Source organism: Neolamprologus multifasciatus, chromosome 1 (genome assembly GCF_963576455.1).
Source record: "Neolamprologus multifasciatus chromosome 1, fNeoMul1.2, whole genome shotgun sequence".
In the NCBI taxonomy this organism is placed as follows: Eukaryota; Metazoa; Chordata; class Actinopteri; order Cichliformes; family Cichlidae; genus Neolamprologus; species Neolamprologus multifasciatus.
Genome location: NC_140439.1, coordinates 10,326,947 through 10,353,687, shown reverse-complemented (window position 1 = coordinate 10,353,687; position 26,741 = coordinate 10,326,947). Strand labels below are relative to the sequence as shown.

Genomic DNA, 26,741 nt, shown 5'->3' with positions numbered 1-26,741 from the left:
ATGGGCTGCCATGACTTTCTACATATCTTACAAGTCTGTTTTTAAAAAAAAGATGTCGCTGCTGATGTTCAGCTGTGTCCACATGCTGTTTAGAGGGTCAGCAGCCTGATGGCTCCCGAGTGTGATGCCGACTGTGTTACATGTAGCAAGGACCCAAGTAAAGGTCATTAATGGTTGGCTATGATAAAAGAAAGTACTGCTTACACGTTTAGTGGAGCTAATTTTCTTTTTTCCTTTCCCACAACCTTCCTACTTTCTCTCCTCAGTGATGGTCGGGTGGAGGTGCTGGGAGGGGGCAGTCTACAAATTTCCAACCTCACGGAGGCAGACGCTGGGATCTACACCTGTGTTGCAGACAATTCCAACACCACCATTGAAGCCCAGGCCCAACTCACAGTACAAGGTACCTTTATCAGCCTGTATTGTCCGCTTCCTGGTTTAAAACCAAAGGTCCGAACTGGATATCAAACCATACGAGAATATCACAAATGACCCATTTATTCTGAATGTCACTACAAGGTTTAAAACATCCTAGTGTGGTTACAAGTCAAAGCGGCAACACAAGCTAAATTAATTCACAGATTAGAAATTAGTGTGAAGCAGCAGCACGCGAGGTTGCATTAGTTACTAAGGAGAGTGCAGTGGAGAGAAGCTGAGCCCCTCCAGCTTCGACTGAACTCTCAGACCATCCTTCAATACCGAAAACAGCCTCATCTCATCTGATTATGTTTGGGAATGAGGTTATTAAAAGCCCTTTGGACTCGTATCCCAGAAGCGAAACAAAGCCACTGAGAGCTCAGTCTGAAATGAAATGAAACAAAGTGGATTTCTTGCATGCAAGCTATGTAGAGGTAGCAGTTTCCCAAGCACGTGGCTCAGTCCTGTGAAAAAGGATATGCTCTTGCAGACACATATAGGCAGTGTTGGCAGTGAATATTTGCCACGGAAGCGTTCGTATCTGTCGATATCTGCTGTGTTTTTCTTTCTCCTCATATCATTCATCTCATCAGAGGAATAACAGAAGTATTTGAGGTGCGTACCAGACACTAGAATTAGGAAGGACTAGCTGGAACAGAACCCAGAAGCAGTATGCAATACAATTTATCTTTATCTGTGTCTTTCTGTTATTATTTTTCAGAGGATAGCATCTGTTGTTGAAACTACCCGACAATCCGCTCTGTAATCAGAGTTTATGTTGGTTAGAATAATGCACGTGAATCCCACATAGCCCATGTGTATTTGTATGCTTTTCCCCGACGAGGCGAGTCAACAGGATTTGGTGTGAAATAACTTAAAAATGGGGGAAACAGCCCGAGGCTCGTTCTGAAGGTTCATTGCATTTCACACACAGCCCCAATCGTGCCACGACTCCCAACCTTTTCTTCCCCAAATCCCTTCATCTCTTCATCACCCCCACCATCCACCACTCTTTCATCACTTCCCGTCGCTTACTGTGATTAAAGGAGACAGTAATGTAAAATCGGATCAGGTCACAGGAGGACATCTGACTTCACTCGTTTTTCTGTCCTCAAGTCTGTCCAGCGAATTCCCTCTGAAATCCTTCATGTTTTCAGCTCAACTCCTGCCCCCCCACCGCTGGCCTCCACTTCCACGGTGACAGGACTGGAGAAGATTGATCAGCCGGCTTGAAATATTGTTGAAAAACATGCGTCACTATAATAGAATAAAGCAGTTGGATTAGTTCCAGTGCTGTTGACTCACGGGGCTAATTGCATTTGCTTCGTCCAGATTCATAAAGAAACCAGATTGTGGCATTGATTTGCTTCCTTGACAACAGAAGTGACCCCAGAAAGGTCAATTGTTTCCCTCAATAAGTAGTGGCGCTTGTAAAAGACATTCGGATCAATGTGCTATGAATCTATACTAACAACAAAACAATTTTTCCTATGACTGACTCCTTCTAAATTACCTTAGGGCCTCTTCAGCTGCAGTAACAAGAGGAAATTGTGTGTTTACGCGGCCAGTGGCTTTTCATAAACACTGGACAGTTTGTGCTGGAGAGGGGATCCAGACAGCCAGACGGGGATTTGATATGGTAAAGGACTGTTGGGTTTCGCCTGCAGAATGCTTCAGGGTTTGCAGTGCAGCTGGCACTCATCTGTGAAACTAGAGATGCATATAGATTCATGCACAACATTTTATTTTAGATAGTGGTGCCAAAGAAAAGATTAGGTATGCACTTGCTCCACACACCTGTGTGCATTGCCTAGCTAATGCATAGCACGATTTTCAGGTTCAGAAATTATTTGAGAGTCGGGGACTGTTAAATTTAATTTAACCCTCCTTGAATGTGATTGCCCATCCAGTATTTTTAGTCCTTAGATGTTTATTTTCTGCAGTGTTCAGCGAGGTTATCGTTAACACTAATTCACTGGGCCATGCTTTCATGTGAGACTCTCCTATACACAGTGGATTCAATTTGAAATGGGGCACACGCTTCATTTCGCAGTTTGGAGGAAACAGAAATGGCACAATTTAAATTCAGCTTTATATGACAATTAAAAAGAGCATGAGGTTAAAAAAAACTAAGCAAAACTGTGGGATGTGCTTGTAAAATATACTGCAAATGAAAGTCACTGCGTGGATTTATATAAGCAAATACATAAGAGACTTCCATTGGATAATTACTGCAGTGATTAATATGTTTTGGCTGGTAACTGGTTATTTAATCTTTGATGATGCAGTGAGTAGCTTTTCATTTTTTTTCTAAACAACCACATTGGAAGACACATCCAGTGTTCATGGAAAAGATGCCATTTCACCAAATTTCTGCTTACATCAAGCAAACAGAGCAACTAAGAAGAATGCTGAAGCTGCTAAAATTAGGTTAAGAACTGTCTAATGCATTACTAAGACCTGGAACAGTGGATGGTGGTCAGCCGTCATTTCTGAGGAAGAAATGTGATTCTAAAAAAAACATCTTGATTGGACAGCACTTAAGTGTGCTGGAAACAAATTGTCAGAAGATTTTTATTATTGAGACATTTTATTAATCATTATTGCTGATATACTAAAGCTAAGAGTGTTCATATTTCTGTTTTTACTTAACCACTTGCACAACTGTCTACACTTTGCCTTAAAAAGACTTGTTTTGCTCTCACATTATCTCACAGGAAACCGCCACCCAAAGAGTAAGAAATGACCTTGTAAGAACATAACCTTTTTTGAACATAAGTTCCGAGATCTCACACCTGCCTGTTTGGCTAGGGAATGTTACTTCCTTTCTTGTATGTTTCATGCTGTGTATAAATAAAGGCAGAGAATTGCTGCAGGGTGTGGGCCTCACTTGAGCTCCCACCCGTGCACGTTGAACTGTTACAAGTGTCTGAGTGTTATTTCATTATACCTGATTACTTGATAATATTGTCTCTTATCACAAATCATACAAAATCTATAGCAGAACTCAGAGCTATGTTATAACAATAAAAGTGAGACTATTTACATACTTGCAATGTGAAGATGAGTTTAGCCTATGTAGCCTTATCAGTGAGGTAATCTGGGAAAGAAAGGCATTCACTTTGCTAAGGAGCAGACAGATTGGACTTTGCAATGGAAGGATAATCCGGTCATGTGATGTGATGACTCCACAATTCCCCTGTTTCAGAGTGGTGGGCGTATCAGGTAAGAAGAAAGGTGGACGAACTGATGCAGCCATCATGCCTCGTATCTACTGTACAAGCCTGTAGGGGCAGTGTTATAATCTGGAGTTGCTGCAGGTTTACTTTCTGCAAGAGTAAGTGCCCAAAAAATGAAGTCAGCTGACTACCTGAATAAACTGAATAGTTTTTCTGTCAATGGATTCTTTTTCCTCCCTGATGGCTATATTCCAACACCCTAATGCCAGGATTCACTGGGCTCAGATTGTGAAAGAGCAGTTAAGGGAGCACGTGTACTGGCCACCACAGAGTCCAAACCGTGTCCCCACTGAGAATCTTTGAGTGCTGGAGAAGACTTTATGTTGTTAGTGTTAATTGATTTAGTTTTTGATTGCACTTTGGAAAGATATGGTTTTCCCATCGGTTGTTAGGGAAGAATATATGGGTTGCAAAAAGGCCCATAAACACTTACTTGGTTTGAGCATGCCATTACGCAGAAATGATGTCGTATTTACATGCTGCCTCGTCTGCCCTCATTCTGTTTCTAGTTAATCCAAGTACTGTCTGTGTAGCCAAAGCCTGTAATAGCTTATACCTCTGTGCCATAAAGCTCCAATGTTCACTGTTAACACCATGTAACTGAGAGACATCGGTGGCTGGATGATATCTGTGTTTCACTGTAATTTTACACTGTATTTCACTTCCAATCACACCATCCTGCTGCGGTTAAAGCTCATCAGTGTACCAAAGGAGTGTGTGAAATCAGTGTTTTCATGTAGTGTTTTGTTTCTAATACATGTATGTGTAATTCTCAGCATGGGATTACAGTGAGAAATAGTAGCCTCTACCTGCGATACTTTTACAGTAGAGGTCCAACAAATGTAAAAAGTGTACATTGCACTGTGTGCTGTTTGCTTCTTGAGACACAATTTCACCAGCTTGTACCAAGCAGTAGTCCATTTATGATTCAACAGACAGTACTCTATACTAAGAAAACTGTAAAAAACACTATCTATTGCATATCCTGCAAATCTTACAGCTGTGGACAAAGCAAGGAAATAAACAAATACGTCTTTTCAATTTGTCACCACATACAAAAAGAAGCTTTCAAAGCGATACTGTCAGCAGCTGTCACACATAAGCAATGGCTGTCTGAGAGCAGTGTGCTCTTTTTACAGCAGTACAACTCCCAGCAAGACAGGAAGTTTTAAAAAATGCGAGCCTCTAAACAAGTGTTTACAGTAACATTTAGCTCAGCTTTCCACTTGAATCACATCATTGGACCCTTCACAGAAACAAGTGTCAGCACCCTTGTATGTGTTTGTGGGATAACTGCGAGTTTGTTTGAGTGTGTGCTCTGCTAAGTATGATTTTGTTTGACATCTCAGCCTCTGTTAGAACTGGCAAGAGGATAAATGAAGCCAGAGGAGGCAGCAGCTTTTCATTATGGTCTTGCATTGCAGGGGGCACCACCCAGACCTGATCTTTCTATATGGGTGTGTGATTGTGTGTGCAGGACAAAAATAGTTCCCCACAAACGTACAGTATATGTTACCAGTTTTATGAGGCTTCTTGTCAGTGGCCCTCATTTATGGTATCATCATGCTATCAAGTTAATTGGTCTGGCCTGTAAAAGACTCTTTCCCAAAGGCTGAGCACTCCGGATTTATACAGCAGGAATGTTTTTACCATGTTACAGAAATGGATAAAAATAGCAACGAACATACAGACGTGCTCAATTTACTCCTTTTATTATAAAAAGGAATATATTTTTTTAAGTAAGTCACTGAAGGTAATGTGAAAAAAGCTTCACAAGACTTAATTTTTATGGGCAGGGCTAAATAAAGAGGTTTGTAGCAGCCAGATCTGCTAATCAAATACATGTGATTAATTCATTGTCTGCAGTTGTGAGCACCTTTATAAAAGCAGAAGTCTGGGCATGTTGGATCATTCATGTGTGTTTACACAGTGCCACAATCTTCCCAGAACTGGATGTCCCAGGAAATTCCCCAAGGTCAGACTGTGCAGAAAAAAAAGAGAGTGAAAGAGAGAGAGCTCCATCTCAGACTCTACAGGCCTCAGTTAGAATGTTAAATATTAAATTTCCTGACACTACTGTTAGAGTTGCTAGCAGAAAGCCTTTTCTCTCCAAAAAGAGTATAGTTACATGTGAACAAACCACAAGACTTCTGTAATAATGTTTTTTGAACAGATGAGACCAAAGTGAAGATGTTATGCACAGTGCCATGTTCATCTCGGCACAAATGCCTCCTATAAACCGTCAGCACGGTGGGGGAGGGGTGACGATTTGGGCTTCTTTTGCAGCAACAGGACCTGGGTACCTTGCAGTCAATGAGTCAACCATGACCTCTGTATACCAAAGTATTCAAACGTGAGGCCAGTTGTAAAACTTTCACCCAAATCGGGTCATGCAAAAGCACGATGATCCCAAACACAGCAGTAAATCTGCGACAGAATTGCTGAAAAAGAAAGAGTGGAGATGTTGCAATGGCCCAGAGTTCAGCATGCTGTGATGCAATCTGTGCATAAACAAATTACCTCAACCCTCAATGAGCTGAAGTAGCGTTGTAACGGTGAGCGAGCCAAAATTCCTCCACGATGATGTGAAAGTCTGATAAAGTCATACGTACAGAAACCGTTAGGGGACATAGTGAATCATGGAGTGGACTTGGTTATGAAAACTTTGATGTTCATATGACTGTATGTCACAACTGCAAATGCTCGGCAGAAAACACAGTTCCATTGAGCCCTTCTACTCCCCACCAGCAAAGGCAACGTATGCTCAAAGTTTTTTTTTTTTCTCTTTTTTTTTTCAAGGAATAGTTTTCTCTAAATGATGCATTGAACGTTATAAATTTGATCAAATCTGCTGGGTGCTTTGGCACACAGTCATCCTGCTGCCCCTGCAGCCACCTGCAGTTACAACTCGTCCAAAATAAAACAGAAACTTTCCATTTAGCTATTTAAAGAATGCTAATCTAATAAAGGGAAACACCCCTAACACAAACGCGTTTTCGTTTTTTCTTTTTTTCATAGCGGCTGTTATCGTATCCTCTTTCTGACTCCATTGTACGCCTTCCAGTTTAACCATTGTGTTAGCTTCTCATGCGTGGATACAGGAGCCACTTCTCTGACCCTTGGAGGGCGTATGGAGGAAGCATAGCCATAGCTAGGTGTGGCTTTTGTGGTCTAACTTGTTGCTTATTTGGCTCTTAAAATAGAAATTTATTAACCATCCATTCGCTTCCGCTTATCCTTTTCAGGGTCGCGGGGGGCGCTGGAGCCTATCCCAGCTGTCATAGGGCGAGAGGCGGGGTACACCCTGGACATGTCGCCAGTCTGTCACAGGGCTAACACACAGGGACAGACAACCATTCGTACTCGCACTCATTCGCACATTCACACCTAGTGACAATTTGGATTATCCAATTAACCTATCCCCACAAGCTGCATGTCTTTGGATGGTGGGAGGAAGCCGGAGTACCCGGAGGGAACCCACGCAAACACGGGGAGAACATGCAAACTCCACACAGAAAGACCCCGGCCTGATGTTGGAATTGAACTCAGGACCTTCTTGCTGTGCGGCAACAGTGCTAACCACCGTGCCACCGTGCTGCCTAATTTAAATTTATTAACCAGCTTAAAAAAATGCACCTGCATCTATTCAAGTCGTCCCAACCAAAAATGTAGTCATATTGACCTCCCTTCATTGAGAAATAAGCTTGACACAAATATTTTCCGTAATAAATTTGTTTCCTTTTGCTCTTCTACTCAGATCATTGCCATGGCAGTAATTAAATTTACATAAAACATAGCAGACCAAGGTTGATAAACCCAATTGCCAGAGATTCTCCTGTAATAGCTGACAACAATAGCCCAGTTTAAAGCAAAGCGTGCATATGCATTGCGAGTAAATCATCAAATTAGTTCTCTATTTTGTTTTCCATGCGCTCGGAGCACTTCCAATTGAAGGTTGAGTAGCAACAGCAATCTGTTTGAGCTCTACTGAGAATTGCTCTGAAATGAAGGCAGAGCAGACTCCTTCCTCTATGCACCACGTTTGCAAGCCCCGGTTTAGCATTTCATTGACGCACTCGTGCCTGCACTTTCGCTCAGTTGTTGTTATATCAGAAAAATCCACAGATTGAACTCCTCTATGACTCTTCCTCTAACAAGACATTATTATCTGCTCGCTGACTTGGAATGCAAGCACCGAGCATCCCTCTTTCAGCCTTATTGCTGAAGCTGTTTGTTTTGGCCAGGATTAAGAGTAAAGCTGTTATCTTTGGAAGAGCAGGAGGGGTAATTAGTGCAGTCCAAGCTTGACTTGCCCTCAGAGTAAACCCAGACTGCCCAACACTGTTTTTTCACTTCAGGAAGCTAGCTGGACTCTGGCCAAGGTATCAGAGTGGTAAAATGTCTTGAATTTTTGTATCCTTTCGCTTTAAGATATAATATATTTACTGCTGTGGCTTACATTTTATGGGTTATATGCTGAAAAGTGATTTATTTCAACTTTGGCATCATCTCGGGAAGCAGCTACAGTACTTTCTTTAGTTCTTTGTGTTTGATATATGTATCAGTACAAATAGGTTTTTCTCCCTCTCTATGACTCAGTTCAGTTTACTGAAGCTTTAAGTAAAGCTATCTCCCCAGAATCCCTTCAGGAATCCTGTGGGGTTTTGTTTTAACAAGCTCACAGCAAGACACGCACATGACCTTTTTGTGGCCCTCTTTTAGTAGTTCACTGGAGTCGGTGCAAGTCTGCATTAAAGCTTCTTTTACTAAGCTACCGGCTCGAGAGATAATACCAGCCCTGAAGAGCTCGTATCGCACTTCCTCTGGCTGGTTTCCCTCCTTTTACATTTGTCTAGCTGTTTATTTCCTCTCCCATTTGTTTCCAGTGTCTGCATTCCCTTTAGTTGTTTGTTCTGTTTCTGTTGGATTTCTCTTTCATTACAGAGTGGTATTTATGCTCCAAAACAGGGCAGCCTGTTTAGAGATATTCCAGCTGGTGGAATTTAGCATTTGTGTGTGTTTGTATATGCGTGTGTCTGTGAACCATATACTGCGGGAAAACGTGTTTATGAACCACTCCGGATTTGGACCGATCGCGTGGATCGGCACGTCTTTTGTCAGCTCCTCTAACCAAAAAAATCCAGCTTTGGTTGAGGGTGTCGTTTATGAGCTGCAAAATCGTTGCACAGCCACCTGTTAAACACAGCTCCATACAGGCACCGCGGGGAATTTTCCATATAGACATTGTACCACTGTAAAAACAGGCTGCCAATTAAAGGTCATCAGGCCTACTGTTGGACTGACACACATTTCCCTTACCCAGCCCTTAGCTATATTGGTGTATTTAGACATTTATAGTCATTCCTCAGTCCAAAAGGTTCCAAATGTCACAACACCGTTTAGAGAAAATGGTGCATGTCTGCTCAGATGGGGAGGGGGGGGGAGGGGGGGGGTAAAGATGGAGAGATAGGGAAGGACTTGGAGAATCAGGAAACAATTGGAGTGGTGAAACAGAGAAAGAGGGAGAGATAAAGAGAGCTGCAGGGCACCAGCCACCATCAAAACCTGTCACCAGCAAATCTTTATAGGAGGCTCTGCTACACACACTGATACAGACATTCTGATATGAACCAAACACCCATATGAATGTGGGGAGTGTGCACAGGCTGAGACAGCATTGGATGTACAGAAACATATGTTTGCATGCATAAGCAAGTGCTTAGACACACACACACCCCCACACACACAAGAAAGAAAGCAAAATCGACCCACTCACACATCGCCAGCGGGGGAGGGCGCAAACCCAATTATGTACAGCATATAGCAGAAGTAATAAGGAGACAAAACAAGTATCCTGGCATGTTTAAAAATTCCTATCCAAACATTATTCAGCCTTCCACGCAAACACAGACTCACACTGACTCGGTGGTGTCTCAGCCTCGTGTGTCCCCGACACACCAAAGCAAACCAAGGATTCCACCTGACTGTGCTGCGCACATACTAGAGGCAAATATCCAGGGGACACCACACTGTGAAGCACATTATTCACAGCTCACACGCCTCCCTGCAGGGAACACACGCAAACACACACACACAGGTGGATACACTCTTGTGCACACGCAGACACACAGAGATCGGGATGATGTGGCTGTCTTGCCAGTCAAAAACTGATCGAGTCTAGAAGCATCGCCGTCCTCATTTCTATTCTCGTGTCAGTCGTCAGTAATAACCTCAGAGGCCCGCGGAAAACCGAGATGCTCATTAAGAAAGCAGAAGGAAGGTTTCAGTATTCTGTGGCTCTGTGTGCTTGTTTTGTGTTTGACCCGAGCTCATACTCCACCAGCCTACAACAGAGCACTTTTTCGTTTGTTTTTAAAATATTTTTCAGCATCAACCTGGAAAAGAAACTCCACACCGTGTTTAATTGGTGAACTTGAGGTAATACTGCACATCTTAAACTGGAGGGTTTATTCTCCAAGTGTCACGCGTGAAGTTGTTGCAGTTGAAAAATCGCTTGAGGCCATGAGCATTTTAAAGGCCACGTGATGCGAACATTGAACAGAGTTTGTTACCAAAGTAGCATTTAGCTCGATTTTTGTTTTGACCTTAGAAGTATACGCTGCTCACATGAATGAGAGGGATGCAGAAATGTGTTTAAAGAAAGAAAATCAATGAAACTTCAAATGTTTGGCAGATGTAATAATTCTGCATCAGTTTATGTAGTTAAGGAGGATAAAAGCAGCATTGTACCAGACAAGGTAAGGAGGCAGGAAAGGCGGACATGCGCGTCTTTTGGCTCTGTTTTTTTAGATAGCCATGGCTTCGTGTGCAGCTTCTGTCGAGTTGTCTCTCTCGCTCTCCCTTTCTCTCCCCTCCTTTGCTCCATGTGCTGTGTGTAGAGCATGGAAATAGCAAACAGATGGGCAAAGTGCATTTCAAGGTCAGGGAAATACAAAGTCGACAAGGAACCCAATGTGTCCGGTAGCTCCAGCGCTCCAATGAGGCCGTTATTGTTAAAGAAATGTGTGGTTTTCTTTTTCTTTTTGACTTTCTGGTTTTAATTACAAAGAGTCTTGAACGAAGAGCCTTTCTAGCGCTAAATGCTTTCCCCAGCAGTATGAAGGCTAATCTGTTAACTTGTGTGTTACAGTAAATTAGCCCGTGTTACATCAAGCAGATGAAGATTTGACCTCACAGCCTGCTGCTGACTAAAGCCCAAAAAAAAGACCAAAAAGAAAGGACCTTATCCGCCCACTGCAACTAATATCCAATCAGCTCCTGTGAATAGTCGCAAAGTAGATGCTAATAACCAGCCATCACCGCGCCCAGGAGGCTGATGGCAAATCATGACACGCAGCCACACAATAACAATACAGTCATTTAAATTGTGGTCAACGAGGTCGATGCTTATCAGAGGACGCACGGGTGTAGCTGCAGCGTACACGCACGTGCACACATAGTCCGTCTTGCCCTCTTCTCTTCTCACAACACGTACAGTCCAATTATAGAGAGGGGACGAGGCCCGGGCCCTGTGCTCCTGGTGACCTTGTTCCAGGACAGATTGATGAGGCACTGTATCGCCCCAGCAGATCAAATAACTCCTCTCTGGCCCTCATTAGCAGGACTAGGGGAGATCAGCTTAGCCGGAGTAGTGTGCTGACAGTACTGCGCTAGTACCAAAGTAGCTGCCTTTCAACCATTCCTGAATAAATTAGAAAAAAAACAACAACTCTTAAGTGTTGCCATCTGTAAAAATTGTGTGAACCGTGCAGAAAATAATTAGCTTGTTGCTGGATGACGCTGTTTACTGTTTCTACTCTCTCTTGGCTGAGAGTTTAAGAGGAAGCATGAAATAATTTCATCTTGTTCCTTTTCCAGCAAACGCCATTTGCAGCGACGTTTAACGTTCCTTGTTAGTTTTGACAGATTTCACAAAGAAAAGGTTCAATCATTAAATGTAAGTTTTCCTTTTTTCGTGTGGACTCCACAGTTCCCCCGCAGTTCGTGAAGCGGCCGGCCAACATTTATGCCCACGAGTCCATGGACATCATCTTTGAGTGCGACGTGTCGGGATCACCGGCTCCCACGGTCAAATGGGTCAAGAATGGAGACGCCGTCATTCCCAGCGATTACTTCAAAATAATTGTAAGTTCATTCGGTGCTGATGTGCTGCCTTTTTTTTTTTCTCCTTCCAACCTTTCCTTCACCAGAAGACATTGCGAGAATTTACATCATCGGAGTGTCACGAGAAAGAGTAGGAAATTGATTAGAACTGCTGCTTGCATTAATACCTGTGTATCTTTATTATTCCAATTCCCTCTTCTTCTTTTTTTTCCCTTCCTGCTTTGTAGGAGGACCACAACCTGCAGATTTTGGGTCTGGTCAAGTCAGACGAGGGCTTCTACCAGTGCCTGGCAGAAAACGATGCGGGCAACATCCAGTCCAGCGCCCAGCTTATCATCCTGGATCCAGGTATGCCAGACCTGCTGCTAGTGTGCAAATAAGATATTTTCCTCAAGCAGATAAAATCAATTGGAAATAAACACAAAAGCTGTGAATTGATGAGATTTTTTTAACAACAAAACAATCAAAGGCAGCAATGACTCAATGAAAGCAATGAAATTCACCGTGTCTGATCGGTTTTGCTCTGGCAGGCTAGATTTGGAAACATCAGTGGCGTTCGGACACAGTGATTCTTGTGTTTATTTCTTATCCTTCAACAGCTAAACCTCCGTATGAATCATAGCCATTGGAGCTGGACTTGTTTTCCCTGTAACTGCTTTAGTATCCCTAATGAAGTACAGCATTAGGTACAGGTAGTTTATTAAAGTTCCAGCTCATGTCTGGATTTTTTAAATTTTTTAAATTTTTTTAGAGAGAGCAATGAAAGAAATAATCTCTTCAAAAACACCCTTTCAGCAAAGGCTTGAAAAACGTGAGCTGTAAAGTTGGGGTTTTCTGTTGTCTGTACAGTTTTCTGAATTCTCACAGCTGTGCACATCTGTGAAAGTGTGAAGAGTGAAGGAAACAGAGAAATAATACCACTGGGAACTTGTTATACCAGAGGTGGCTCAAAGGGAACAGAAGTATATCTGACCATATATATCAGTCCATTCCACATCTAGCGTCACAGAAATGCCTCGCTGCTTGACCCGAGCCCTTTACAAGGCTGTGGATATTTTGTCTTTGGACATGTAAGGTGCTTTAGGTAAACCTAAGCTCCACATGCTGTATAAAGTGAGAAGCTGCAACATAGTCTCTCACTTTAAAGCCAAAGACGAGCTTCAAACATGAAGTCCCGGGAGCTTTAGAGTGCAGGGCAGCAACTAAAGCAGACACTTAAGGACAGTGGCTACAATTGCTGAAAAGTGCCTCCAAAAATAGAAGCTAATGCAGAGGGAAAAAAAGTTAACATCCCAGTTCTTGAGGTAGTTTTGTTTCATTCCCTCTGATCTTTAGAGAAAATGTAATACAGCTTAAATTTGCCGTCATTTGCACGGTCATAATAATCATAGTCTAACCCACGGGGCTAGTGAAAACCTCGCCACAGTCCTCGAAAACAACGACAACTTCAAGACCATAAACGAGGCGCATTTTCTCTGAGTGGCGTAATCTAAATAAAACGAGGTGGAAAATGAGAGACAATAAAGCGACGGGGGCAGTGAAGGCGAAAACAAACCCTAATACAGCAGAGATCAGAAGTTGTGCGCGTAGCCTTTACATTGTAATCGTTGCTTTACTGCTGATTCGTAGCGTCCCTTTCTCTCGAGGAAGATGGCGAAAATTTAATCAAGCGTGAACACCCCCCCCCCCCCCCCACTTACTCGAAGCAGGTGGCTAATGAATTAGCATAGCAGTGTCCAACCGGTGGCACCTCCAGCTGTGTCATCCCCGCCGACTGGAGGACATTAAGTCAGAAATAATGATGACCTGCAGCTCATTGTGTATTTGTGTTTGACACCATTGATAAGGGTCTGCCTACTTTACATGGCCTCAAGTCTTTTTATCTTTTCTTTCTTTTTTTTGACTTGAAGATAAATGGGATGAATTACAGAGGCAGCTGGCCTTGTACATGAGGTCCGCCCTGAGCACGGCTTTGAAGAAATTAATCTCTGTTTAATCCATAAATATCACAGGGAGTCTTTTCCTTTTGTTACCGTTCTGATTGCGTACATCTGTCTTGGTCACAGTAATGCTAATCCAGACACACTTACCCCAAGAAAGCTTTCCAGCTCCCTGATTATTCATCAGGTTATTATCCCGACTCTCATCTGATGTATGCAGGAAATAACAGAGTCTCCATGGTACTGTTCATTTTTATTCTGCAAATCGTTGACATTTTGCGCATGTATAGACGCATCCACAAACACTGTATCAAAGTAATTTCCCCTCTCAAAGGTGCAATCTGTGCCTGCAAATGGTTAATCAATGGCAATGTGTTTAAAATCATCTCATTTTCTGCACCTATTTGTGTTTCGCGGTGACGGCTCTGATGAATGAATCTCAGTAGACTCAAGTAAAGTCTTTCTCCTCGGTGTCTCCTCTCTCTCCTCCTGAGCTGCGGCGTGTGCAGGCCTACTCTTCCACACCCATCTGTCACCTTTTTCTCGAGGCCTTCCTCTCACTGTCTTTCACAGCCACCTGCTCTCTGTGATAATCCAACACAGTGAGCTTTGTGGTAATTGTGCTGTACTCAATATAGTCCCCTTATATGGCTGCCCCTTCACAGCTGGACATCTCCTTCTGCTCCGTGCTGCCCCTTTGTGTTTACCGCAGTCAGGTATTCCCGCTCGCACCTGCCAGGCTTGAATCATCCTGAAACGCGGCCAGGAAAACACCCTGTCTGCCGGCTGCCTTGCAGTCGGCGAGATAAGCCAGGGACTTGCCACAGGGATAAAGTTGTCTTCACCCAACAGGGAAATCAATGGGGTGAACTGCATCTAAATACCCAGCGGCTGCAAGTTGGCTAATATTCATTAGTGGCCATAATCTTTGCGTCTTGACACTGCCAGCTGCAGTTAAATCTAGCTCCACTGATGGCTGCCACTCGTGGGTGTTTGGAATGGAAAAATGTCAGCTGTTAGCATATGTATAGCATTTTGGCAGTTATTTATAGTGATTCGTCCTCCACATCGATACAGCTGGCTCTAGTAGTTTACAGCGAGCGGGTTTGTGGGCATGCTGCATAAACAAAGAGAAGTGTTTTAATCAGTGTAGCGTTCGACCCAATAAACATACGCTGGAGCGATTATTTTGACAGCAAAACTTTTATTCGGAGATGTGTGCTCATTCACAGCCACTCCCGCTCTCTTTGTGCTGTCACGTCCACTCCCCCTCCGACTGTCACTGTCAACATAAAAAGACACACAATCAATGTCAGGACCCAGCACACCTGTCGACCCCGCCCCTGCGCCGCCCCGGGAGCTCACTGTGTCACCCCTCCTCTGCAGCTGGCCAGAGACCACACCCACGCCACAATCAGATTTTTACCTTGCTAGGTAAAATCTTTGAAAGTTGCAGAGGTTTGGTCAAAAATAGGGACCTCAGCCTGCAGTCCTAAACCAATTTTGTGGACATTCCACAGTCGTGTGCAATATAGGTCAACTAGTTGCAAACAGATGTGGTTCAACTGGAGCTGAAATACCAAAAATGGAACTCGGGGGGACCTAATTGCACGGAGTAATGCAGTCTGAGTAAGTGGCTCTTAATGTCCCTTGTAAAGCTGCCACATTCAGACTTGTTGTTTTCTGGAGGCGCTGGAAGCTCTAAGTAGCTGTGCTCGTCAGAGTCATTACGCACTGTCAGCGAAAATGAAGCCACGGCTAAATTGTTTGCCTCCTCACAAACTACATCCTCACAAAATAATTAACAAGTCTGCATACGTGTACCAGTGTTGTTGTTTGTTTTCTCCCACCCCCTCCTAATTGCAAGTTTCCTGAGGTTTATTACATTAAATCCAGATCACATGTACAGTAACTAGATAAGAAATGACTGGTCTAATCACAAAATGTTCTCACTAAGTGTGTGAGTCAACGAGTGCTGAGGGTTTTATCAAATCTCCGGCAGACTGGCCCGTGCTTTCCTCACAAATTATAAAAATACATCCACTAATGATTGCGTGATGACTCTATCCTGGCATTTTTGATATTTGCCGTCCACAATTATATCTTACTGTCGCACGGGGAGCGACTGGTCAGCTGCAGAGGATGTGCTCTTTGAGGAATTATCACCTCAAACCATCTATTGACAGTTTCCAGCCCTTTTCAAACACATTATTAGTTTATGAGTTGAGTGTTGATGTGCGATAACTGCAGTGGGTGGCACTTAGAGCTGGGAGGGGAAATGGCTCATGTTTTTTTGGTGTTTTTAACTTTGAAGTAGAATTCCTAGACAAAGCAGTTGTTTATGCGATTGCCATCTTTGCGCGTACCATACAAAAAGACTGTGATTGAAGTTTAAACTAGTCCAAGTTTCACAATGTAGTTGCTTTTTGTGTAGTTTTCGCCGATGCAGGGAGGACCGTATATTTTATTTTCAAGTTTTGAATTAGATTTGTGGATGAAAGAGACATTTAGGGTTTTTTGTTTGTTTGCTTTTTGCAGATTGGGATCTTTAGCTTATCTAAGTAGATCCCCACTTGTCAAAAATGGCAACTTCATGTGTAAAATGCAGCGAGATCCACACTCAGCGCTAGCAAACAAAAGAAGTAGATGCTCTCCTCTGCTGTTTGCCCTTCAGTTCATATCTTTTTGCTTGTTTTGAAGTTTGCATAAATTCGAGCTGCGCCCCCATTTGCATGCGAATACTCACATTTGATCCTTCCACATGCCCTGCTGGCTTCAATCTCGAAATACTCTTTCATGACTTTTCTCTGTCCCTCCTCTGTTCCCCTCAGCTCACATGAATAATGTTTTGACATTTTGCCTCCTAGTGACCAAATCAAGTACTTCACTGGAGAGCCTGAAAGCCTGTTTGGATGCACCAAGCTCTGAGAGCTCATCTTGTTTGAGGTGCAACTGTTACAAGTGAATTTCATACAAATGAAAGGGGGAGGACGGGTTTACACAGTCACACACTTCAGGTTACACAGTTTGAAAACATCAGTCGCTGTTCAGTGCTGTGCAACATGGCTCCATGAATTTTACATCCTTTCTCCTGTAGGCTAGCACTCCTAGCCGTGTTTCAGGTCGTGTTATGATGAAAGGAGGATGACACTCTATTCCTGATGCAAATGTGTTTATTCAAGCTTTTGTTAAATTCAGGGCTTAAACAGGCCTTGGTTCCTTTCAGCGTTTCCTTCACCTTCATCCTTTATCTGACACTGCAGCCATTAGTCTCCCCTCCCCCTGCCGTAGACCTGTGGCAGCCAACAGAAGAGTCCTGCCTCCCCTCTGATCAGGGGTAGCAGACCCCCACTGAGAGATGGCGATGCGTCATCGATGCCTGAGTGCTCGCTGTGTCCCCTGAGCTTCCTCTCCCTCCATCACTCTGTACTTATGAGTGCAGGCAACAGACTTGTTGTCATGCTACGCTGACATGTGGGGGTGTCCCCTAAGTTGCAGTGATGATGGCTACATGAAGGGCCCAATGAGATATCTGAGCAGATATAGAGTCATTCTCACTGCAGCTTCATTAGTAAATATCAGTTAGGGAGGAGGGTTCTCTGTAAAGAGACATTTGTAGAGCTGTTGGTGAGTCTCATCCTTTTTTAATGAGGCAAGGATGCTTAGTCCTTAAAAAAAAGTCAGTTTGCATCATTTGAAAGGAAGTGGAAGTTTAACGCTGCTTCTAAACAAATTGGGACTAACGTGAGCCTTTCTGTCTAACTAAACCTGCAGGCTAGCTCAGGCAGGGAGCTGGAGCTGCACTATGGCGTCATGGAGGCTCGCGCCATGCCTCACTCTCCTCATGTCAAATACTGAAAACGCAGTCTGAATTAAAGGTGCAGAATTTCCAGAATCTCCCTCTGACATGTCAGCGCTACTGCGCCAGATGTGCACAGCTCCCAGCTGTTTCAGCTCATCCGCCACCCCAGGATGCATCCGTAGACTCCACGGGAGATATTTACCCATCTCTCCCCAATTTTATACAGCGATGAACTGAATGTGTAACAGTGGAGAACAGAAAATGCCTCCAACACCTTCTCCCTTTGGAAAACAAAACAAACCATAAATCAAACTTTAATTGTTTTAATGTTAATAAGAACATCGTTGACATTAAACAACTGCAGCACAAAAAAAAAACATATCCATAAAGCAAAGTTGTTAGACTCTGCTGAGTGTATACTAAGCACAGAATAGTCAAAGAAAGCTGTTTAGGACAGACTTAGTAGCCAGAGGCAATGCTGTTTACTGTGCGAACAACAGAAAACAGAGAATGCCCCAAATTCTTCCACCTCATGTTCTAAAGAGCTCTGAGAGAAGTTGATTTTTGCAGCAGTTTGTAACACAAGCAAACTCTCGTGTTATTGAGGCTGTAGCATTTTAGCATAAGGAGTTATTGTTTCCTCACAGAGCACTGATGCACATGAGAGATGGAGAGGAACACAGCAGCCTAGATCCGTTGTTGTACAGATGTGCACGCAGGAAGGGTTTTATGCACAAATCTCTTGATGCTGAAGCTGCATTGTTGTCTAATACAAATTGAGAGGTACTTGAATGTATATTGAATTGAGAGAAAGATGACAAGCAATGCATAAAAAAAAAGGAGGTCCCTAATGTACCAATACTGCTGGCAGTGTAGTGCACTGCAGTAACAGCTCGCGCTAGTAGCAAAGGAAGAAAACTAATGTAATATAGAACGTAAACACATTATGATTAAACTACAAATGTCGAGTTTGAGGAGGCACAGCAGGGGAGGGGGAAAAAACCCTCCCCTTAAACACATTTGTAACACCGAAGCCACAGGCGGACGATCCTTCCACTACATCGGCACCGGAGCACCACCCTTATTCCCTGTTCAAATCAAGGAGTGAGAATAGGCTGCTAAAAGACCCTTCCCTCCAGCCAGACTCCAGCAGCACTGAATAAAAGCTCGGGCCTACTTCAGGGAATACGGTGTGCTCCATCATCTGCTAGCAGGGTCACGGCCAGGCCAGCAGGAGCGAACGTGCAACACTGTGAGCATGTGAATGTGTCAGCTCGGCGCAGAGCGATGCGCTGTGTTTTCAGTTGGCACGGCCTGCATCGTAAGTGCAGTCTGAACAGCAGGCACCGGTGTGAAAGTGTGACTGCTGAGCATATCATGTAATGCCGGGATGTACATGCATGTACACAAACGGTCGCTCCCGGCCTCACCGTATGGCCACAGGCGCAAACTAAATATGTTTTACCGACTGATCCACATAGACTCCTTTATAGCAGTTTATTAAACCTAGCCTCTGATCACTACTCCAACTTGCTTTTCCTCGACTTCCTTTTGTTCCTACAAGACGCACAAGCTTCGTTTGTTGGCGCTTCATGAAATTTGTACTGTCGGTCGTTGATTCAACTGTGTGGTAATATTTGAGGCTGCTGTTTTGTGCACAAATGTGGACAAATTTGCACAAAGCAAACATCCTATTATGATGAAGAGCCTGTATTGCGATTCAGCAGAAACAGAGATAAGAAGCCTAAATAAGGAGACTGTTGTTGCCACAAAGCATAAGCTAATAAAGTGTATCTGGAGGATGAAATTGCCTCGGGAAAAGAGGGGGTGGGGAAGAAAACTAGTTCTTTTCCCACGTGAAAACATCAGTAAACACCAAATTTACCTGTTTTCCACCAGCCGAATTTAACATGCAGCACATGTAGCTGCTGCTTAGACGCTGCATGTGCTTTAGAAGTACCTTATCGTTACACACAGTGTTACTGGTGCGTTATGGTCGATTAAGCAAATATGATAATATTGTTGTTTTATTAACGGTGTTGTAGTTTTATTTATAAATTCTTGCGATTATGGAAAAGCAATCTCAAAACAAATTAAGGGACAGAGAATATTAATATTATGTAAATTTCTAAATTCTGCCTCATAGCGAGGTGCATTGAAATTCAAATTCAAAATCAAAGTCTTTAAATGTGCACACAGTGTCCTAAACTGAAAAACACGCGCATAAACACAAACACACACACATACACGAGCGCACAAAATCTGTTTTGGCACACACAGACGCACACCACGTTAGTGATAGTGATTAGTGAATGCGTTTCCCCACCGGAGGCTGTAGGAAGCTGATCAGAGGGATTGTTACCTAAATTGATTGTGAAGAGCTGAAATCAGCCTCCACCAAATTGCTGTTTGTGCGGGTGCTGATGGCAAAGTAAGTGTTTGTGTTGTGGTTGTGTCTCTCAGGGATGGCGTTCGGCACGCGTGTGTGTATTTACAGGCTGGGGCTCTCTCAGCACAGGCTGAACTTTTCTATGGGTTGTATTTACTCAAGCGTGGTGAAAACTTTGCCTCATTTATAAATGCTCTGACGCCTCAGTGCTAACTGCAGAATGTTATGGGTGCCTATTTTCCTCTTGTTTTGCACGAGAAAGTAAAAAAAAAAGGGATTAAAATAGCTTTCAGTGTACTTGCGTCAGCTCAGGTTTTGTTTGGGGTTTTTTTGAAGGTCAGTCTTGTTATCGAAGCCAGCTTTAGGCTCGACTGCACGCGTGAGGGCTGGTTTTCACCAACACCTGCCCTTATCTACAATATAACACCGTCCACCTCCAACACACACTCATCCAGGATGCCGATCTGATGTTTTTGGACGTGGCCGGTCCTCTGGGTGCAGTAATTGAAAGTACCGAATGAGACGAAAACATCACTTTCCCTTCACACCCTTCCTTTAGCGGCAGGCGGCTGACCTCTGTGAGCGGCGCCACCAAAGCCGGAGCTCGTATTTTTCCTGTTAGCCTCCACAGCCCCCCCAACCTCCTCACTCAGCTGACCCTCCCAGTTTCCATAAGCTAAAAGTAGAATAGTGAGTAACGTCACAGTGGGTTATGGACACCCCACTGCTCACTAGCGTAAGTGCATAGCTGCTTCTTGCTGAGCCTGTCCGAGGGAGGCGTCTTTATTGGTGGGAGTCTGATTAGCGGGCCTGTTTGTTAGTGAATCTCCAAAGAAGGGGGGTGCAGCTGCTCTCACTTCTCCCAACATCCCATTTGACCTTTTCAGGCCTTTCTTTGGTTGTTCAGCTCTACTCGCTTTATACATGAAATGCTGCTGCTGCTGTGTATACACACACACAAACGAGCTATAACGTAGAGCTTTCCTGGAAATCAATTACTTTATTCCAGGGCTCTCTCTGCTCCCTCGGAGAGGTTGTATTGTGTTTGTGTACCTCAGAGGTAATAAAAAACAAAGGCGCGCAGTGCAGAAAGAAAGCCCGTTTTCCGTCGTGGGCATCGGTGGTGAAATGCTCTGGAGATCCGCGGCGGCATCCCTGGCTGTTTTTGATCTGCTTGAAAGGCGAGCCCAGGAGACCTCTCGTCCCCGCTCTCATCCAGCATGTGGCGCACGCGATACATGTGACGCAGATTTGAAGCGTGGAAGGTGGAGTGTTGTGCTGTATACCATAGCTGCACGTCTTCAGTTGCATGCGGAGTCTGGGCGAGCAGATTTTAGCCTCGTGTTCCTTCATGTTTCTGTGAGTGTGTGCTAAAGCGAGGCGTTCAGGGGGGCAAAGCAATCACACCCAGATTAACTCACCAGTGACTCAATGAACGTGTGTTGTATGCACACAGCGAGTGACTACTCATCGATATACCTGCCCCCAGTCAATTACAGCCATCATTTCCAAATAGCGGCGTTTGTTTTCTTAGATGTTGTAGGACCCTCTGGGTGTGTCTGTCTCTGTAGGGTGGAGAGTATTTAGCCTTCCACACTCTCGAGCGGGGATTGTCACTCTACTTTGTTTAAAATCTAAATTGTTAGTGCACCAGAAGGCCAAGAGGGGATGCAAACACAGGCATACCATCCAAAAGCGTGCCTCATAGGATATCTCCTACATGTTTGCGAAAAACCTGCAGGGACTCTGCACAATGTTGACTCGGGACGAGAAAAGTGAGATAAATGCAAAATTGGAACAAACGTTGCCATTTAAAAAGGAAATCGCTGCAGGGTTTCAAAGAGGCAGATTTTCCAGTTGATAAACTGGAAACAAACAGAAGCCCTTCCGAGGTTTCAGCCGCCTGATAAAGAGACCAAATGCCTCTGTCCTATTAAAGCATTTAGTACATCACCACAGGGCATCCAGGTGTCCCATGGATCTGTCAGATGGGTCCTGTCGCATCCCACTCCTGCACCACAGGAGCGTTTGGGTAGAAAGCAGAGACGTAAATACATCTGCGACCCACTGCAAATGCTTCAAAACAGCACTCATGGTCTGTGTTCTCTCCACTTATCGAGGCTATTTTTTTAAGGGGGGGAGGGTTCATAATTTTGGGCCTCGAACTTCTCATGTTGTTCATGTTTGCAGCAGTAACAGCTGCCAGTCATGCCAAATGTTTGAAAGTCCCATTTTTGACTCTCGACACATCCACGACAGTACTGACCTGTTAGCGTCATGCCTTTCTTATATGCCTGACTTTGATGTGTCCCCTCTGTACACATGTGCATATGTTTTTTGAGATTGGTATATATATCTTTTAATTGGTGAGACTTCTTTATTTCCTGGGAAAAGTGCTGGATGGGAGTGAACATGCCCTAGAAAGCGGTGGAGAAAAAGGGAGAGGAATGTGGAGGCGATGCCGTTTGAGATTTTTTTTTAACAGAATAAGTTTGAGACTTTTTCTTTTCATTTCTGAATTATGTCAGTGAGTCAGTCTTTTTCCTGAGATTCGAGCTACGCTTTAATCTCGACTGTTTCTGATTAGAGGGGAATGCGTGCAGTTACCAATACACTCCACCCTTCAGCAATCCAATACTGAATCTCTGTCACGTCCCCCTTGGCTAGTGATAAGGTGTCAGGATACAAGTGCAAGAAAGGTCCCAAGACAAAGATTATATTCCTAACTAGGGGTGTCCCTGTAGTGGGCAGGCTGGCTTGATATTATTTTCTCTCTTTTATTTTTTTTCTTCGCTGATGGGTGTCTCGTATTTTTATTGTTTGTGTCATTGGTTTTCATTTATTGCTGTATTGCTTGTAAAGCAAGAAAATCTTTTTTTAAAAATGGAGTTTGTTATTGTTGTCGACAGGGTAATTGAAAGGAACTGAGGGGACTCCAAAAAAAGAATGCTTGGTCAGACTTTTCCTCACTCTCGCTCATTTCCCTCCTCCCCTCTCACGTCTCTCTTGAAACATTTGTCTTCTCCTTCTGACTCTTTCCTTTGTCGGTGCGTTAAGGAGCTGCTCAAATGTCATGAGCTGTCAGGCTTGCTCATCTTTCCTGTCTTTTCTTTAAAGAGAGTGAAGGGAGAGCAGAATTTATTTAAAACAAAAAACGGCCACAGTTGTCACCAGGAAAGAAAAACGATTCTTCTTCTTCTTCTTTTTTTTTTTTTTTGGCTACATTTACTAGAGAACCAATAAGAGTGATCCAGTTTGCAGTTGCTCTGTTCGTACTTACAGTTCCTTTTACATTTCAGAGAATTAATGTCTCCACGGATTGTTTTTGTCTTTGTTCAGCGGAAATTTCTTTTAGTTCTTTGTAATAACCTTCAGGCCTACAGATAGGCTGTTTGGTTTTATCATAATGCGACTACTCCGTGTTTGCATAAAACATGACAAAGGCTGTCATTTTTATTTACTTTGGCTTTCATTTCTTTATTGAAAATGGCAGTGTAGTGTAGATAGGGACGGGACATGAAGGGAGAGAGAGAGAGAAGGGGGGAGGAGGGTGATATGGAACTGCTGACTGGCAGTTTTAATTGACTGTCTTCTTTGTGATGCTGTTCTGAAGACTCTCGACTATGCTTTTTGAGTACATTGTTCTTCTTTTCTAGGCCAGATGAAAGTAGTGACTCAGTAATGGACCATTAGCACTGTGCTACATCAGTCTCTTACGCCGTTGTCATTACTGAACTACATTAGACATGGAAACCAGGCCTGAGAAAATCCATTTTGCAAGAGCCTGGCGTGGCTTGCTGAATTCCTTCTGAAAAGGCTATCTGTAGTTACAGTGCTGTGTGTGCTTCCTGCAGACATTCATTAGGTTTCCGTTCTCTCGGTAGAGGTGTGTAAGGCTGAGCCGGTGAGTTAGGCTGGCTCTCTTATCGGTGAACTCGGACCAGTTTGATGGAAATGCAGCTTTGCCCAGCGACGCTCACAGGGATTATGATGTTGGCAGCACAAGATAAAAGTTATGAGCCTTTAGTCAGAACTTTCACACCGCTCCAATTATTTCTTTATTTCTGAAACGTGTTTTGCTTCGATTGAACGCTAAGACGACCTGTTATGCATGTCTTTGTCCCAGTTGGGTTTTTTTGCCTGGGTTACCCAGATTATTATGCAGATCTAAAGTAACCTTCCTCGTTAAGCCTTAATGCCAGTAATTCATTACCTCTGGCACAAAGACTAATGACACTATTAATCAGCTATGAATAGAGCTCGGCAATAGCAGTGGGAGGCTGACACCTTCTTACTGTAACAATCCCAGGCACACATGTACAAGAGAGATTGTCAGAAGGACACCGAAAACTGCCCAGCATGTCAATTACCTACGGCGGACACGGTGTATGAAGATGGAAGCCGCTCGTAATGATTTTATTTCCTCGCCCTTGTCTGATCTGTGAGGTGGTCTTGATTCTGTTTGGGCTTCAAAGTGAGATAACCTCGAAGTTCACACTGGGCAAGAGTACTGATGGACAAATTCGCTCGCTAAAAGAATTATGGCGTTGAGCAGAGTGCAAAGGCAGTGACCTGTTTCCTGTGTCATCTTAGGAGACAATCTTAGACCTATTAAAAGCCTGTTTTTCTCTTTTTCTGCAGACATCAACAACCAGCCAACAACTAATTAAGGTTAATAAAGTTGAGTTTTAAAAAAAGAAAAGAAATAAAATAAGGTCCAGATATGCCTTTCTTAAAGCTCAACTCATATTCTCTGACTTATTCTTCTGGCTCAACAGGGTTCAAAGCAAAACTGACTAATGTGAAGCAAATGTTGCTGTCCGACTTTGTGCTTTTGAAGTTCTTTCAAACAGTTATCATTTGAGGGAAAGGAGAAGGCCTTTAAAGGCATATTTCATTGCTATATAACCATATGTGTGTTGGAATAATAGTAATATTTCATATTTAATATGTGAGCTGGAGCACAGCGTGAGGTTATCAAGCAGGGCCCTTCTGGTTACTATGAAAGAGTAGCATATCTTTTGCCTTCCAAGCTTCCTCTGGCTTTTAATCCTTCTTTCCTGAAGATATGGCAAAATTAGTATGCACACTAAAATCTCTAAATTGTTAATTCCATTGTATTCATCTCAATAAATTAATTCTACAGACTCAAGGGACTCATAGATTATTGCCTGCAGGACTTTTTTTTATACAACCTGAATCTGGAAGCGGAATTACTAATTTCCTGTGGATGTTGTCTTTATCTCGTCTTCCAGCTGAATTGTATATTGTTGATAGAATATACTGAGGTTAAAACTTTTTGAAATATGTCAACAATGAGTCGTTCCATTCACAGTATTTGCCGGGAGTTCCTACTTGCGCTGTGTTTCTGGATTGTATTCTACCGCGTTCAGATTTTTGGAATTCAGGAAGCGCTTCCCTATTAAGAAACTGAGCCTTTGGTGATTCGGTGAACCTGGTTCGAGTTAGGTGGCGGTAATTCTGATGCTTGTGCGTGTGCGAGACGCTTTATAAATGGGGATAATTATTCAGCATCTGGTAATTTACACTGCAGTCAGAAAGTATTAGGATGATAATGTGTTTTTCATTGTTGCTGGCACTACTCCAGCAAACAGGATTTGAAATGAAACAGTTGCGTTGAGGCTGAAGTGCTGACTTCCAGCTTTAAGCTTGTTTGAGGCTGTCATTACCTTTACTTGGTGAAGATTGAGAGACGGCTGGGTTGTTTTGTGGGGGGGTTTTCTTCACCACTTTTAGAACAAGAACCCTAATCGCAGGGAAAAGGCAGCCAGTGTTTTTCTAAATGGTGTAAAATAGTTTTGGCTGGCCACTAGAGCTCAAACAATACTGGATTTTTGTAGGGTAAGGCAATGCCTCATCACTGAGCTGACCTAAATCCATCTTTCCAGATGAGAATGAATTTAAAAAAAAAAAAAAAAAAAAAGCGGCCCTCCACATATCCTACACAAGGTGTCGTGCTGATGTCTGTGACTTTAACGAGAGTTTGGATTTCATAGACAGATATCCAAATTTGGGCAACAGTACCTTTTTTTTTATTTTTTATTGAGTGTAGATGTAAACAAGCTAAAATTGAGCCTGACAATCCAAAGTACTGGAGCATGCTACAAATTCAACAGCAGTTCTTCAGAGCAATACTCGGTATACACAGAGCCCATAAATACGGAGTTTAAGTTAAAGTTTCTTGAGTGTTTATATACAGAAAGTGTATACAGACAATGTCATTTTTCTTTGGGGGTGGGTCAGAATCTTCTATATCAGATGTCGGCTTTTATATAATCACAGAAGTCAGTGAACTCTTTGATACGTAAACAAATTCTGAAAGCCAAATTAGCGGTTAGTCCACATGCTGTGACAGATAAATATGCCAGCAGCCGCTTTCCATTCCATCGCAATTTCGCCGGTAATAACACACCGTTTGAGCGCAGCACTTTCCATTCGCCTTTTCTATATTTTCAGCCTTGTCCTCCAGTCCGTTTCCCCCCGACCTGCAAACAAATGGAAATGTCATACGGACTAACATTCTTTCCGTATGGTTTTGTTTCGCCTGCTTGCCAGGCAAGTGGAAAGCAGATCTCACGAGGTCCGACCGCAGATTGTTCCTCCAAAAAGGAGGAGGAGGAAATAAGAAAAACACACACGCACTCGAAATGAAATCACAAACATTTCTGTGGCTTGGCTGTGGAATGCGATGACAGAAGTGCTTCAGCAACATCGTTAGTTATGAGAAGCTAAAGTGAGAGGGGGGGTTGGGTTAGTCCGTATTTTACTGTAAAATAAAAGTCAGACGGTTTTCCTGTGTAACAGGCCAC

The 26,741-nt window shown here is 43.3% G+C and overlaps 1 protein-coding gene across 1 annotated transcript in view; it reads left to right on the top strand.

Moving 5' to 3' along the window:
• Positions 1-26,741, top strand: part of neo1a (neogenin 1a) — a 156,066-nt gene that overhangs the window by 96,703 nt on the left and 32,622 nt on the right. The window contains exons 5-7 of the mRNA XM_085163299.1: positions 267-403; positions 11,647-11,801; positions 12,008-12,128. Coding sequence (XP_085019425.1) covers positions 267-403; positions 11,647-11,801; positions 12,008-12,128 — 413 coding nt within the window. The remainder of the gene's footprint in view (positions 1-266; positions 404-11,646; positions 11,802-12,007; positions 12,129-26,741) is intronic.